Source organism: Colius striatus, chromosome 2, assembly GCF_028858725.1.
Source record: "Colius striatus isolate bColStr4 chromosome 2, bColStr4.1.hap1, whole genome shotgun sequence".
Lineage (NCBI taxonomy): Eukaryota > Metazoa > Chordata > Aves > Coliiformes > Coliidae > Colius > Colius striatus.
This window is the reverse complement of record NC_084760.1, coordinates 74,753,809-74,766,302: the sequence shown is the minus strand read 5'-3', so window position 1 is coordinate 74,766,302 and position 12,494 is coordinate 74,753,809. Positions and strand designations below refer to the sequence as shown.

The window sequence follows — 12,494 nt, the reverse complement described above, 5'->3', positions numbered from 1 at the left end:
GCCGCGCCCGGCAGCGGAAGTGACGGCTCACGAAAAGCGCGGTCACGCGGCGGAGGCAGCGCCGCCACCGCGGCAGGTGCGTTGCCCGTTCCCCGCAGCCGGCGTGCGGAGAGTGGAAGTCGGCAGCCCTCCGGCTGCCCCAGCCCTACAGCCGCGCCTCGTGGCTCATGGATTGTATGTGAAGCCCCACCGCATTTCAGTATCACATCTGCGCGTTACCCCGGAGAGGCCAAAGAGCGAACTCCTGGCGCGGGTGTCACCGTCCTCCAAACCGCAGGGACGGTTTCGTTTCAGAAATAGAGGTGGGGAGATGACAGTGTCGCTGCAGGCAGGCCTCGCTGCTGCCGCGTGCTGCATTAACTGCAGGACCGCGCACCTTGCAGAGGGCATTTTTTTTTTTCCCCACAGAAATATGCAAAACGTGGGAAGGATAGTAGTGCTTGGAGCCACGGGAACACTGCTTGAAAACGTGGTCACTACTTTATGTGCGGGGTTCTGAGCAGCGCTTGATACGATTCAGCGGAGTAAGATGCAGTCAGTCTTACTCCTACCCTAAAGTCTGTCATCACATGAAGCAGAGTGTGGACGCTGAGGGAACAAAAAGAGCCACGTTGAAGGCACTATGACCACCCTTACTGAGGCTCTGGAACATGGGGAGAGGAAGGCTGCAAGGTGAGAATTATCTCCTTGTGCAAACTGACTAGGAGACCACTAAACTCTGCCAAATCATTTATGACCAAAGGAACAAAATACAGAACTGAAGCTTTCTTGGAGGTTTGAATAGAGCTGTTAAGGAAAACTGACAAAACACCTGCATGAGATTTAATGTACAGAAAGATTTAGTCACAACACAACTTATTATTGCCTGTAGGAAGAACTGAAACGGTTTAATATAGATCATTGTGGCTCTTGTGCATCAGAAGATACTCGAACTCGATACTTCAGTAACACTGTCCGGCCTTTGCTCTTTTAATGCTCTACTCTGTTGTCCAGTGACAATAGTTAAAATGGTTAAAAATGTCATACAGACACCTAATGTGTTCTGTATGACATTGTTTTGATACCAAAAACTCACCTGTTTGGGAGTGATTGACTAGTAACAGTATTTCGTGAGACACATACTTGATGCTCATTCTAAGCTGCTGGCTGCACATAAGATTTTTTTCTTTTTAACCCAGTGTACAGAAGTAGTTCTGGAACACAAACCTGCATGACAAGTAAGATAATTCCAATTGCAATGGAATGCAATTGTCCACAGACTGCAGCTGCTGCCTCCACGGATTTAACAAGGAAATCAGAAGTCAGGTGACGGGACTGTAGGATATGCTCCACAAATAGCAAGTTGTTAGATTACTTCACTATTGACAGATTTATCAGGCTTTTTCATTATCTCATGTTTTAGTGTTATTTCTTCCCAGAAGAGGAAAGCAGTTAGTTATAAGAAATTGCACTTAGCTCACAGAAGAGACATCTTACAACTAGCACAGCTACTGCTACTAGTGTTCTGCATACAATAAAACTGTCTTCAAGGATGTCTTGCAACTGAGTCAAGTTTGAGGCTTTTTAGAAATTACTAAAATGAGATTTGAAAACAAGTTATAGTAATAGAACATACTGTGCTCTTTTTTTTTTGGGAAAAAAAGTGAAATTGAAAAGCATTTGATAAAAACAACACACTTTTTGCGCAGGTTGTTTATAGGCTTCTGAAATGACCACTTTTTTTTGTTTGTTTTTTTTTGCTACAGCACAGCACCAGTACATCACTTGAGAGATGGATTTCACTTAAATTATATCTTTCTGCCCTGACCACTACATAATTTCTGTACTATAATTACATACAAAATAAAAAAGTGGCTTGCACAAGGTTGCATAACTCTTTATCTGTTCCAGAGCCACGTGCAGCCTTGTAGGAAACAGATTTCACAAGTTCACAACGTACTTGTAAATCTGCAGAAAGATGTCTGGAGAGAGAAGAAAAAAAACCCAAACCCACATCAAAAAACCAAAACAAACACAACTATTTTTTCTCACTTTTTCTGGTAAACCTAAAGCTTTAAAATACAGAAATAAACAGATTTAATGTGAAATATGCCTGCAGTCTGATACTAGGCATGGATCCTTGTCTCACAAATCTCGTCTGGAACAGGAAAAAATTCCTGTTTAGTCTGAACATGCTTCAGACCAGACAGGCTATGCTACCAAGTCTATTATCTGTGTGGATTTCAACATACCGAGTGCTGGGATATTGTTTTCAGCCTCATGCTCCTTGACTGGATTTACAAGTTTAGAATTCTGTTTGAATATCTGTAACCTATACACAAAATTGGTAACTGAAATAATTTCAACAGTTCAGAATCTACCTCCAAGTAGTGGCATTTAGATAACTATCCTGCACAGACAAGAAGGGTGTCTTTCTGTCCCAAGGAATAGCTCTCATGCTTCAGTCAAAACACATTTGGTATTTTATTAACTCGATTGCTGTATTTTTATTTGGTTTGCCTGCTTTAATGGTGACAGCTCATTGAAGGCTGTGGTCATGGCTGCTTTTTGAGAGACCCTTAATGTATGACCCAGATCTGTAATACTAATATTACTCTAATTCAACTTTTCAGGATATAACTGTGAGAACAGAAAGCCTCAGTAATTGTTAGTAGTCCAGATGCAGCCTCAAGACAACGGCTAGAAAGAATTGAAAACAGTAATGAGGTGAGGATAAGTGAAAAATTTAGATTGTTACCTCAGAAATAATAGCAGCACTTTCCTTCTCCAGCAAAAGAAAATGTGCCATCTTGGTATCAAGGAAATTGGTTCCAAATAGCTGTCTTCAGGACTGCACCATGACTATCAGAATGAAGTTATGCAAAACCTCCTGGTTTTCAATGTAATTTGGCAAGACTAGGATAGGAGGATAGGCACACACTTTCAAGTTCAGCACATTTGTTTAGAAAGTAGCACTTCTGTTTACATTAGTTTTAAGTACTTGAGTTATGTCCTTTGGAAACTGAATGATTCACATATTTATTGTTCCACCATCTGGTAGAATGGTACCCGATTTTAATTTTTTTTTTTTTTTAACCAGCAGAAATTAAACTAGCTTCAGGTTTAATGAAAAGGTTGTTAATTTTGGACATTTTATCTGATAAACAGACAAAAAAACAGGAAGAACAGGATAAATGCAACATTTTATTGTGAAGCTAAAGCTATCTGACTGCTCATCATGCTTTTTTACATTGCTTATTAATAAAATGTTTTTTAACATTTCAGGAAACATTCTTAACAATGAAACAAAAGTGCTTCAAAACAACAAAATACAGGAATTAACCCCATCTCAGACTGGAGTAGTCAAATATATTTAATGGGGGTGGGGTATAAAGTTTTGTTTCCACCTTTGGTTCTTATCACATCCAGATTTATGAAAAATACTGACTAGCCCTTCACATGAATAAAAATTTGAATCATGTGGAAAAAAGTTTTTGTATTTCCAGTGCTTTTAATAGGTGGGTATTACATAAAGTACTTTCTTCCTCACTTCTAATTGTAAAAAAACCTGCAGAACAAAGAGGGTACACCCCTAGCATCTTAGAAGAATATGCCAATATTAACCACCTACAGAGAACATTGACCTTTTTCCTCAAAGCCACTTCTCTGGAACTGGATTTTAAGTGTGTCATATGAAGGCAAGGGAAGCCTTACAGCAGAACAAGGTTGATCATTGTTTCCAGACATCTGTCAGGAATCTGCACATCAGAAGACTCAACTCTGATGAACCCACAGTGTTTAGCCAATATATTTAATGCACTAGGGTAGTGTATACCTTGCCAATTATTACCAAACTCAGGAGGTAGTTATTGACAAAGTAAACAGTTTCCACTCTAAGACAGTTAACAATTTACACGAGAAGCAGGGAAAACAAAATAAACATTGCCCCATACATCAGAAGATGATTTATATTTGCAAGAAGCCACAGTTTAACTTACTCATCCTGTGGAATTATAGTTACAATATTTAAAAGAATATTTAAAGGAAAAAAAACTAAAAGAAAGTAACATCATCCTAAGCATGAAAGTTTACAGGTGAGTAAAACAACATCCAAGTAACCAAGGAACAGCTTGAAAGAGCCATCAATGAAATCAGTACTAATTAGCACAACTGAGATTAACTAGTTGCATTCACTACCTAGTTGCTGCTTTTCATACAATTTTTGATATCTGGTAGAATTCCCCAATACTAAAAACATCACAAAAGCAGAAGACTGCCACAGACAATGAATGAAGATCTGTAACCTACAAAAGTGCTTGCTGCCACATGCAGAAGCATCACTAAAGCACTGGAGTAGCTAGACAAGAGTGTCTTGGGCACAACTATGCGTTATCCGTGTCTTGGGTAGGAAAACACTGTTAAGAAGCTAGGGCACAGAGTTTCACCATGAATGCTGCCTTCCATACTAGTTGCAGAACTGATGTCTCCATTAAATTTGCCAGTGTACCCAACTTCAGTATTCACAGAAAGAAGTACTTAAATTTCACAAGTTGGACTTGGCAGCAGTGCCAACCAGTACTTAAACCCACTTGTTTAGAACAGAAAAAAAAATCCTTTATTCTACACCAGAAGGTAAGGTTAATTGGGTAAGTTAAATGTATAAAAAAATGACAGTGCAATCAGCAATGGCCTCTAATTAGTGCAGTGACAGCAAATTCCTTCTCAGTTCAGAGATCCATTTCTTCTCAAGTGTTACTATCACACTTTATTATCTATATAAAGTGAGTTGCAGAGTAATATTCAACAAAACTATGACTGACTTTCTGAAGTAGAGTCACTGAGACGTCTCATGGGCAGAATGCCTATTTCTACTATAGTGAGCTCTGTAAAGTCTACGATTAACAGGACAGAGACATACATATGCGTAAATATCCTGATTTAAGGCTTTTCTTTATAGTGTTGCTTTTGCCTTAGCCGCAAGGAGAGAACCTATATAGGTTTGGTGTATGCTACAGAAAAGTCAACATTAGTAAAGAGAACATCAAAACATAACAAATTATCATTTTATGGAGAAAGAGCATCACACAGTGCCTAAGTATTTCCCTCCTGTTATGCCACCAAAAGCAGCAACCTGCTGCTTAAGAAAACATTGGTCTTCCAACACATAGAAAGACAAAAGGTGTGTTTCCTGCTTAATAAAAAGAGGCAAAGATGTCTAAAGGAGGTTGTTAAAAAACAAAGGGGAATGGCTGGGGTTGTCTTCCTCCGTCCAGAAACTTCTATACTTTAAGTCAGTAAAACACAGTTGCAGACAGCCAGACAAGCTGCTTCCTCATCACCTCAGAAAAGTAGGTCAAGCCACTCATTCATTAGCAGTGGGCAGATTCGGGGGGTGGAGGAAGAAGAAAGAGGGGGTTCAGAGAGATAATGTAATGCTAATCTTTGCAAAGGTTAAAAGCATCTAAGTTGCTGTCCTGCTTATCGTCTCCTAATTCAAGATACTGAATTAGAACATAATTTGACTTTACGAGAAATACAGATGCAAACTATATAAAAATACCATAGATTTGGGAAGTACAGATAATAGGTTGGGGTTTTTGGCACTCAGTCATAGGCTAAAAATACAGCAGCCGTGAGGCAAACTGATAGTGCAGAACAAAATTAAGTACTTCTTACTGTGTTCTGATTTATAAAGCTTAGTTTATCCATTATGCAGAAAACAATCAGGGCAGAAAAGATAACAAAAGAACAGTGGACTCAGTCACACAGATTCTCCTAACCTAAGCTGGTTGTACAAGCAAGTTAAAGGGTTAGTCCCTTTTCTTCCAGAAGCAGAAGCACAAATTTATGACCCTTTGTGCTGGATACTCTGGTGGTATTTTAGCAGATGGGAACCTCCAATAACAGAGACAGTCTACTGAAGACAGAAATAAGGCAAAGCAAGCAATGCATAAGATTTTAAAAACTGAAATGTTTTAGCATTTCTTATTTCTCCACGAGAGTGAATCAGGAGAACAGAAGTCAGCATGTTTCACATCAGACATACATTTAAGGGAGTCATATCCTTAGAAGGCTAGAAGTGGTTTGGTTATTTCAAAAGGCATACTAGTGTAACATGATCTTCTCTTTCTTTTAATGTCAGTTAAAAACATCCGTGGTTCAAAAAACCAAAAGAATCTCAAACATACTGCATCTGTGTGTCTCAAAAGTCTGACATAGTTTCTCCTATTCAGTACCCAATCCTAAACAGTGAGCAGAGGCCTCTCTATTACTATACTTACACTGCATCTATCAGCTAGGGGTGGGTTTTTTTCATATATATATATATATATATATATATATATATATATATATGTATGTATGTATGTATAAAATATATTATTTATGGTCAACTTTCAGTTGAATAGTCCCAGAAATATTTGACGTACTCCTACAAATAAAATATAAGTTAAATAAGTTAAATTAACAATTAGGAACGAAATTTTCTGTTAAGACCTGAAGCAAAGCCTACAACTATTTAGTTTAAACTGATTTATAATATCATGAAGTTGGGAGAGTTGTCTTTAAAAAAACAAACAAGATCCCACAAAATGCTCTAACAAGGAACTGATGTTCTGCCTTGTGAACATCTTTTTAATCCATATACAATTTGTAAACAAGATGTCAGGCCTTTGGAAGTACAGGCAAAGTTGTTCTGCTTTATTACAGTATTTAAAGGCTTTCACTTAAGTGAGGTTTTTTAATAGCTTGTAATAAACCCAAGTATTTGTACAAAGACACAGTTTCTTTTGAAAAAAACAGATCATTTGAGTGTTTCATACTTCAATGTATAAACCAAAACATGAAAGCTATAAAAACATTAATATGTGCCATGTATTAAACATGTAGCCTTGTATTTTAATGCTCACATGTCTAGATTAAAAAAATTATCACAATGGAAATTTTACTTTCAATTATCGTAAAGAGACCAAATTACAGAGTAGAAACATTTCTGAAACTTCACAATAAGCATCACTCACTCTCTCAAACATCAGCTGGACTTTGAGTTGTATACCCTAAGCTTAAGCTAATGTTCTACCAATGGAAATATTACAAAATGTGTTAAGAGAAAATACTGCTGGTAAATTAATGTCTTTAGTCTATTTTTTTATTTAGTAATTAATTTTTTTAAAAGACAGTTGGAATTGGTTTTATAGGGTCGGGTTTTTTTGCTGTTCTGCTATCAAAGGTCTTCTTTAAAACTGTTCTGTGAACAATACAGTCACATAACAAATAAACAAAGAGACAAATAATAACAGACCAGCTGCTTTTTACATTTTAATAATAATAATTCCCCAGTGCTGTTCTTCCTCTCTGCATAGGGAAATTGTTTTATTTGGCACGTTAAGGACAGAAAAGTAAAAAACTGAACCAAAGTTTACAAACCTCCAATTGTAAGTTAGTAGTTATAAAGAAGAAAGACAGACATTAATGTCATGGCAAAATTTAAAACAAAAAAACACACACACAACATAGGAAAAAAGGAATTCCAATGATCAATATCATCAGAACCTTCCATCTGAAACAAAATGCATACATTATTGTTCAAACTGTAATCGGATTGCTAGGAATCTTATCTCAAGTCCTATTGTGCTCTTACTTACAGTGTGTAAATCCTTACTAAATGGCAAGGAGGCTTTGATGAACAGTTTGATTTCACATTGTATAATTTTTTCTTAATCTGAAGTTTTAATTCAGATACTTAAAGATCTGTAAAGTCCTGTAAACTCTGTCTGCTTTCCAGTAGTCTGTACCAATTGCTCCTTAGGCAGCACTTCGTTTCACTTCAAGTAGTGTTTCACACCGTGGTATCTCCAAAGTCCTTGTTCCAGCGAATATATGCTTCCAGGGTCTGAGGGCTCAAACTGCGCTTTATCTTCTTCAAAGACTCAGTGAAATCTGATAGTTTAATATTTCTCATCTAAACAAAAAGGGAAAGATACCAGGATCACTTTATGTACTTCAGTTTATTGAAGAAGTACTTCAGTGTTCACTTTTAACAAAGCATATTCTATAAGTGGTCCATCTTGATACAAGAAAGAAATTTTTTCCAGTGAGAGCAATCATTCACTGGAACATCCTCCACAGGGATGTGGCAGAGTCCCCATCACAGGAGGTTTTCAAGATGTGATCGGGCAGGGTGTAGATAATCTCATCTAGGCTCCCTTTCCCATGAAAGGTTGCACCAGAGAGTCTTTCAAGGTCCCTTTCAAACTGGGCTGATTGTGATTCTACAACCTGAGGCAAGTGTCTTGTAATTTAAGATAATGAGTACCTACCATTCTTAATAAAGTAACACTTGGTAATCACACTGTCTGTCTTTATTTAATAGCGCATGAGATTGTGTTATTGCCTCCTGTTTCACTAGGTGGTGCAAACTGGTGCATACAGGAGCACAGAACTGAGTAAAGGTTAAGAAATGAGATGTTGCAACACATTTATGGCATACCTCTGCATACCAGAAGAGTAAGGCACTGGAAGTTCCCACCCTTACCACAACTATATTTAGACCATAGTATGCTGTCAGCCAAGTAATCCTGATCGTTGAACCTCCCTGATTCAACACATGCCTTTCAGTTGTACACTGAGGAAGGACATGGTTATAAGCAGACATTTCCCTGATGCCCAGACATGATGAGAGATAACCAAGGTCTGTGGAACAAGCAGTCTCATTATTAATATTCCTATATTTAACATTATAGGTGAAGAAGATACCCCATCTTTCTTTGGTACAGGTGTTATAGGCCACTGGAGATAAACTTGCATTTACAACAAATTATCACAGATGTTCTCATCTTCCTGCAACAAATCCTTTCAGCCTTAGCCATGATCTCAGGTGAAACACAGAAAGCAAAAGGGGAATTATGTTTCCCTTCATTTTCCCCCATGTAACTGTGACACGCACACACATTTCAACAGAAATTATTGTATGCGAGACCAACTGACAATGTTTTGCTGGAGGAAAATAAATGCCAGGCTTCTGATACCATATGACAGGTAACAGATCAAGTTGTATTTGAGTGCAAAGGAAAAGACATGATAGTCATCTGAAACTAAGAACAGCAGAGATGATCAGAAAAAGAGGTGCTCTTAAGCCTCATAACCAACAAACTGAACAAAGAACCTCAGACATCTGAGGACAGACTTTCTTCCCAAACACACTTTGTAAAGACTTTTCTTCAAAGAAAAAGTAATCAAAAAGGATAATGGCCCCCACAAAATTATGCTAAGTATTTTATATGATACTATGTGTAACTAAAGGGCCTGTACAAGCTTCTGGCAAGTATGCATTCTATTCAATGCAATTCTATTCCAGCAAATACATTTGCTGGAACAGCATACCTCACTGGCAGACATGTTCTTCACTTGTTCTGGTTTTAATTCTGTAAAATAAAGGAAAAATTGGTGAGTTTCACAAGAAAACCAAGATGATCAGGTGACTGGAACATCTTTCTTATGAGGAAAGGCTGTGGGAACTGGGGCTGTTTAGCTAAGAAGAGACTGAGGGGGGATCTTATTAATATTTACAAATATCTATATGGTGGGTGTCAGGAGATTGGGACATCCCTTTTTTCTATAGCAGCTAGCAACAGGACAAGGGGTGATGGGATGAAGCTTGAATACAAAAAGTTCCATTTAAATATAAGAAAAAACTATTTCACTGTGAGGGTGACAGAGCAGTGGAGGAGGCTGCCCAGGGAGGATGTGGAGTCTTCTTCCTTGGAGGTCTCAAAGACCCGCCTTGACACATTCAAATGCAACCTGATCTAGGTGGACCTGCTTCTGCAGGGAGGTTGGACTAGATGATCTCTAAAGGTCCCTTCCAACCCCTACCATTCTATGATTCTGTGATAAAAATTTCATTTAAAGCACTTTTACTTTGAAAAAAATATCACTGCTAAAAATTCTACTTCTCTGTCTGAACAGAGTCTCCTGTATAGAAAGATACATAGGGGTTTTACCTCCTTCTTCCTAATTTATCATGTGATAAATGATAAATGTGTGAGCAGCCCCCTCAACCAGGCTGCTCACACACTCCATCACTGCAGATAAAATACAAAGTGGTAGCAAAACTACTTCTGTCTTCCTAAAGTGTAAGGAATGGCACACAAGCAAAACAGAGTTGCCCTCTCCCATACTACTCCCGGTACCTACAACCCCGCTACACCTCAAATACACATAACTTTCAGAAAACAGAAAGGTACTATGAGCCAAGAGTACAGAAATAAAATCAAGCAGGAGTGCTTCTTGTCTATGCACTACTGGTGGGATCTAATCATTCCTGTATCCATCATTTTACTTTTGGGTTTTTTGCTTGCAGTACTGTTAAGGTATCAATGTATTACAGCAAAATCTTTGTTCTGAAGGGGCAAGAATTTAGGCAGGATTGGCAAGGCTGGCATTAAAAAACATTTTAAAAAATAAATTGGTTTATGTGGGAGCCAGGAGAAGATGGAAGAAATAGGTTGCATACCATTTTCATAGTCTCGTCTCAAAATGGACTTGCATGTGAAGTGATTTGTCAGCAAAGTAAAGCCTGCATACCTAAATGCACTCACTATTAGTTCAACCATTATAAATAAATAGATTCAAAGTCTTAGGAGATATGATGTCTCTTCTGTGAGTTGTTTAATGCAATTCTGTTTCCCAGTTATTGCAGGATTTTGGAAGATGTGCCTTACAATCTCAGCTGAAAGTTAGTGGGTAGAAAAACTATTACTTGCCAGCAGTTGCTTTCAAAGAGATAGTGCACTGGCAAAACTGCATGCAATAGGTGTTTTTACTCAATTAAAAGAATCAAATACATCCACAAAACATGTATAGACTTCTCCTCCCCATAAATCATGTGAGGGAGTTGCAACAACTTTTATTTGCACATAATAGGCTGATATTACAGAACACTTCTGCCCTGGCTGCCTTCAGTACCTTTCTGTCCAGTAGAATAATGTATCAGGTGACATCAAATCTTGACAATCTTTTCTTCACAAAGTCCTACCACTGATCTGAAGTAAACAAACCTGTTCCCTTCAGATGAGGCTACTAGACATGATAACTAGCTAGTAACAGAGAACAAAGCAAGGGTTGTTTTGGCTGTTTTTTTGTTTTGTGGGGGTTTTTTTTGTTTTGTTTTTTTTAAAGTATTCATGTAATTTTTTTTTTTCAAAGCTGGAAATGCTAGAGGAAGAATAAATATAGGGAAAACTCACAATTGTCATCTGAATCCCAATTCATCATTAAGATGACTTAAAAATTTAAAAAGCTATGCCACTCAAACCATATCTAAAAACAATACAAGACCAAAACCACAAAATTGCTTCTGTTTCCACATTTCCTTCCTCTACACTTGAAAGACATCTGCAAACTTTATATAATGTAGAGACTACTTTTCAAGTAGTAGCTTAGATACAACAAAACTGATACCAGCCTAGGAAAGATGCAGTAGTTAAAAATCCCACAGATCTGTGAAAAACCCTTTACCCTGCCTTCCTCATAATAGATACAAAACTTGTTTGTTTCTTGTCATGAGCTACTAAAGGGCTTTGGGTTCTAAAGACACTATTATGAGGAACAGAATAAAATCGAATCTAAAAACTTTGATGTCAGAAGTTTAAGAATTATAAAGGTATAGGAAAATATAATATCTCTAACATCAAGGGCACTGAGTTTTTTAAAAAGCTAAATAAAAAGCTATGCAGCTTACCTCGAATAGGGCCCAGCGCTGCATCCTTTGCTAATGCAGTTAAGTCACTCCCAGAGTATCCATCTGTCATTCTTGGTCAAAGGAAAAAGTGAGGGAAAGAAGGAAGAATAAGAAAAAAACCAACCAAACAACAACAAAACATACCTCCTTCAAACCATCATTTAATGGCAGGTTATTAAATTGTTACTTAATCAGGAGAAATACCATTTTTATGTTGTTTTGCAAATTTAAGAAATCAGAAGTGCACTCAACCTAAGTGATCTATATTTAAGTCTTCTGCAGACTAAGTACTGATATTCAGGTCCCAAAATAACATGCCAGAAAAAGCAAAAAAGACAGCAACTGACTAGGAGTTGCACATGACAACTCATGTCAAGCACGTTTACCATTTTTCTTGCAAGAATGCCCTACCACTAGTTTCTCATCATTTGTCAGAGATTAATATAAAAAAGAAACTCAACTGTCATCTGAAACTGCAGAACAACAAGGCAGGGAGGACAGAAATCAAATCAAGGACCCAATCTCTAGGGGAGCTTTTCAGAATTAGACTCAATTTCCAAATTAAACAGTGAAATACTTTGTAGATTAAAGCCCTCCACTGAACCAGGAAGCCATCAATATACATTGCCAACATTAGTGAAAAGAAGTAGTAAAGGTTGCCTAGTGAAAAAATTCAAAAAAACAACCAAACAAAAAAAATCTACCCGACCTGTAGCACAGTGGCTGGCTGTAACATGAGCTTCATAGCTGCCTTCTGGAGATAATGAATTGTGTT

At 37.6% G+C, this 12,494-nt stretch overlaps 1 protein-coding gene and 1 long non-coding RNA gene across 8 annotated transcripts in view; one reads left to right on the top strand and one right to left on the bottom strand.

Moving 5' to 3' along the window:
- The first annotated feature begins 31 nt into the window (after positions 1-31).
- LOC133624992 (uncharacterized) lies at positions 32-3,514 on the top strand. 3 transcript variants are annotated; one of them, XR_009818280.1, is made up of 5 exons: positions 32-302; positions 409-672; positions 1,179-1,305; positions 2,613-2,706; positions 3,265-3,514. It is a non-coding gene; the product is annotated as an uncharacterized LOC133624992 (long non-coding RNA). The 3 variants fall into 3 exon arrangements; XR_009818278.1 differs by having other exon boundaries at positions 1,746-2,706; XR_009818279.1 differs by lacking the exon at positions 1,179-1,305 and having other exon boundaries at positions 1,746-2,706.
- Positions 3,515-3,776: 262 nt separating this feature from the next.
- SPAST (spastin) overlaps positions 3,777-12,494 on the bottom strand; it is a 36,983-nt gene continuing 28,265 nt past the window's right edge. For all 5 annotated transcript variants that reach the window (XM_061991108.1, XM_061991109.1, XM_061991110.1 and 2 more), the window contains 3 exons: positions 11,720-11,790; positions 9,361-9,401; positions 3,777-7,939 (listed from right to left, as the gene is read on the bottom strand). In XM_061991108.1, coding sequence (XP_061847092.1) covers positions 7,817-7,939; positions 9,361-9,401; positions 11,720-11,790 — 235 coding nt within the window. In that variant the 3' untranslated portion in view covers positions 3,777-7,816. The remainder of the gene's footprint in view (positions 7,940-9,360; positions 9,402-11,719; positions 11,791-12,494) is intronic.